The 3273-nt window shown below is 42.3% G+C and overlaps 1 protein-coding gene across 1 annotated transcript in view; it reads right to left on the reverse strand.

Annotated features, from left to right (window-relative positions):
* Positions 1–3267, reverse strand: part of LOC107300151 (zinc finger protein 420-like) — a 15627-nt gene extending 12360 nt beyond the window's left edge. The window contains exons 1-4 of the mRNA XM_029286945.1: positions 3106–3267; positions 1474–1600; positions 1091–1164; positions 44–799 (exon numbers count right to left, since the gene is read on the reverse strand). Of these exons, the coding sequence (XP_029142778.1) occupies positions 44–799; positions 1091–1164; positions 1474–1600; positions 3106–3267 (1119 nt within the window). The remainder of the gene's footprint in view (positions 1–43; positions 800–1090; positions 1165–1473; positions 1601–3105) is intronic.
* Positions 3268–3273: the final 6 nt, after the last annotated feature.

Here is a 3273-nt window from a genome sequence, read left to right on the forward strand (position 1 = left end):
TGTCCCCAGTGTGGATCCTTTTGTGACGATTAAGATGTCCTTTCTGAATAAAGCTCTTTCCACATTCGATGCATTTATACGGTCTGTCCCCAGTGTGGATCCTTTTGTGATGATTAAGATGTCCTTTCGGGTTAAAGGTCCTTCCACATTCCATGCATTTATACGGTCGCTTCCCAGTGTGGGTCTTTTGGTGACAAATCCGATTACTGTTTATAATGAAACTCTTTCCACATTCCATGCATTTATACGGTCTGTCCCCAGTGTGGATCCTTTTGTGACTCTTAAGTTGTCCTTTCCAGATAAAGGTCATTCCATTTTCCATGCATTTATATGGTCTGTCCCCAGTGTGGATCCTTTTGTGACTATTAAGGTATGCTTTCCGGGTAAAGCTCTTGCCACATTCCATGCATTTATACGGACTGTCCCCAGTGTGGATCCTTTTGTGACGATTAAGACTTGCTTTCCAGGTAAAGGTCTTTCCACATTCCATGCATTTATATGGTCTGTCCCCAGTGTGGATGTTTTTGTGACGATGAAGATCTCCTTTCTGGGTAAAGCTCTTTCCACATTCCATGCATTTATACGGTCTGTCCCCAGTGTGGATCCTTTTGTGACGATTAAGATGTCCTTTCTGAATAAAGCTCTTTCCACATTCCATGCATTTATATGGTCGCTTCCCAGTGTGGACCCTTTGGTGGCAAATAAGTTTACTTTTCCTACTGAAACTCTTTCCACATTCCATGCATTTATAGGAGTGGATCTTTTGGTGACAAATACGATTACTGTTTCTAATGAAACTCTTTCCACATTCCGTGCATTTATACGGTCTCTCCCCAGTGTGGATCCTTTTGTGATGAATAAGATGTACTTTCTGGGTAAAGGTCTTTCCACATTCCATGCATTTACATTCCATAGTTATGTAGTTCAAATTCATGTTTTCTTTTTTTCTATATTTTTCTTTTCTCATTTCTTTTTGATCTTGCTGGGATAGGAAGCCATGAATACCAAGAGAAGTGGATGACTTCTCCTCTCCATTTTCTAGCTCTTTTCTCTTTAGCCTTTTGGTGTCCCTCTGATGGCCAAGAATTACTTTTACTTCGTTCTTCTCTATTTCGAGTAGATTTAACCTTGCCTCCTTATCGTTCTCATTCACAGACACATCATCTGCATGGAAAAAAAGAAAATTAACATTGATTAGACTTTAGAAGCTCCCCCGCCCGTAAAAACATGCCAATCTGCATTCCAGGTTTAGTACAATCCATTTCTCTAGTCAGGATGTGATAGCTGCAATTTTTTATCTAGTAGTCTCCTGACTATATAGAAAGAATGTTTTCAGCTAAAAAACTGGTTAAAGCTTTGGTGTTGATCAGTCAATCTAGTCAGTCACTTCCATGGAATATCTAGGACATTTCTCAATTCTATGATGAATGTTTGTGCCACGACCTTATAGTGAACTGAACAGCCTGGCCTTACCCAGAGCAGCCATATTGATAGAAACCTCCTGCATGACTTCTCTGCAGAAGGCCTTCTGCCCAGAATCTAGCAGCCTCCACTCCTCATCTGTGAAGTCCACAGTCACCTTCTCAAAGGGATTAGAACTCTAGAAAGAGAAAAAAGTAGACAATCCCAGGAAACAGTTGAAAGTTCTCTCTCTTAATGCACACAACATAAAATGAACAGTTGCAAGAGCCAAATGAACATTTTCTTTCAGGACGGATTCATGCCACCCTGTCCACATAGTCCATTGGGCTGGGAAGCTGCAGCTGAACAAATCACGGCTTAGCTGCTTCCAGGTTGTAGAATGCAACACAGCCAACCATGGGGAGCTTCCCACTGGCCTGGGGTAACTCAGTAAGTAGTTTTCGGCAGAAAATCCCCTAAATTTACCTGCCTTGCTGACCAAATTCCTGAGAAAACAGGACAGAGCCACTAGGAACTTCTTTCCTAACCTATTTCAAAATATGGGTAATGTCCTTGAAATCCCAAGTCACTTGAACAACAGTTTTATTGTCACAGCCACTTAGTGTTGACTTACTGGGTTATACTTCATGTGCTATATTTTTCTTGGTATACTTACAGACACATTACAAGGGAGACCGGTGGCATAAATATTTAATAAAATAAACAAACACTTCTAAGGTATGTTTAATCCCACTGTTACTGTTTCAATTCATGGGTTTCATGTCTAACTATTGTAGGCACTTTGCTTAATAGTATTAAGAAATATTAAACTCTTTCTACAATTAAATTTCATTTCTAATAAAAGGTTCCTGCCTATCAATTGTCTCATTGGCATTTCCAGCACAATCTTGAAAGCCAAATGTGGATGGACACTATGTTCAAGTGCACACAGACTCAGCTTTTGGTATTAAACACAGCTCCTGAATGAATGGAGCTGGAACGCTACTATTCTCAGAAGAAACCTGCACTTACCTGGCAAGGTGGCCAGAATTGGGTCCTCCTGAAAAACAGCTCCTGAATAGAGCTGGATCGATCTCCTCTGCCCCGGAGCTCTGCTGAAATCTCCTCTGTGAATGGCTCCTGCATCAGAAGAACAAGCTAGTTCATAATCCACTTTCAGAGGACCATATCCATGTTAGTTTGCATTCCTTACCTTTTCCTTCCCTACCTATACTTCCGCAACCCAATTCAGAGACATTTCAGGGACTCTGCATCTGACTTATACTTCAGGGACTGTGTTTTTATGTACATAAAATGTAAGGGTGTGTTAATTAGTTTGTTTCTTTTACTATTGTGGTGCATTATACGACATATTAAACCTGGCTGTATCAGAGGCCATTCACATAATCCAGTTGCTTCCCCCTATCTAGATTAAGGTAACAGCAGATCACAAAGTAAACACTGATCATGATGAAATATGTGGATAATATCACAAAGGATACAGAGGTGTAAAGGGATAAATAAATTTAGGAAATAGAAGCATTTGCCTCAAGAAGCAATCAGTTGTTCAAAAGTGTGGAATTCCAGAAAAGGCTTCAGTCATATTTTTAATCTGTCTTATTAGAGATGGCTAGATCTCTGATCCTTCCCTCCCACCCACCCCGCTAATGGATCTCCCAGGACGAAGCCCCCCGCCCTCCTCACCTGCCCCTTTCCCGGCTCTTCCCGCTGGGCTTGGCTGAGGAGGAAGCCTTCGGCCAGGGCCACCGCCTGCGAACAGCTCTCGGCTCCGCACTCCCTCAGCCAGCTCGCCATCTCCGCGGGCAGCAGGGCCAGCAGCTGCTCCAGCACCACCAGGTCCAGCATCTCCCC

This window comes from Protobothrops mucrosquamatus, unplaced genomic scaffold, assembly GCF_001527695.2.
Source record: "Protobothrops mucrosquamatus isolate PMUCROS unplaced genomic scaffold, P.Mucros_1.0 scaffold6264, whole genome shotgun sequence".
In the NCBI taxonomy this organism is placed as follows: domain Eukaryota; kingdom Metazoa; phylum Chordata; class Lepidosauria; order Squamata; family Viperidae; genus Protobothrops; species Protobothrops mucrosquamatus.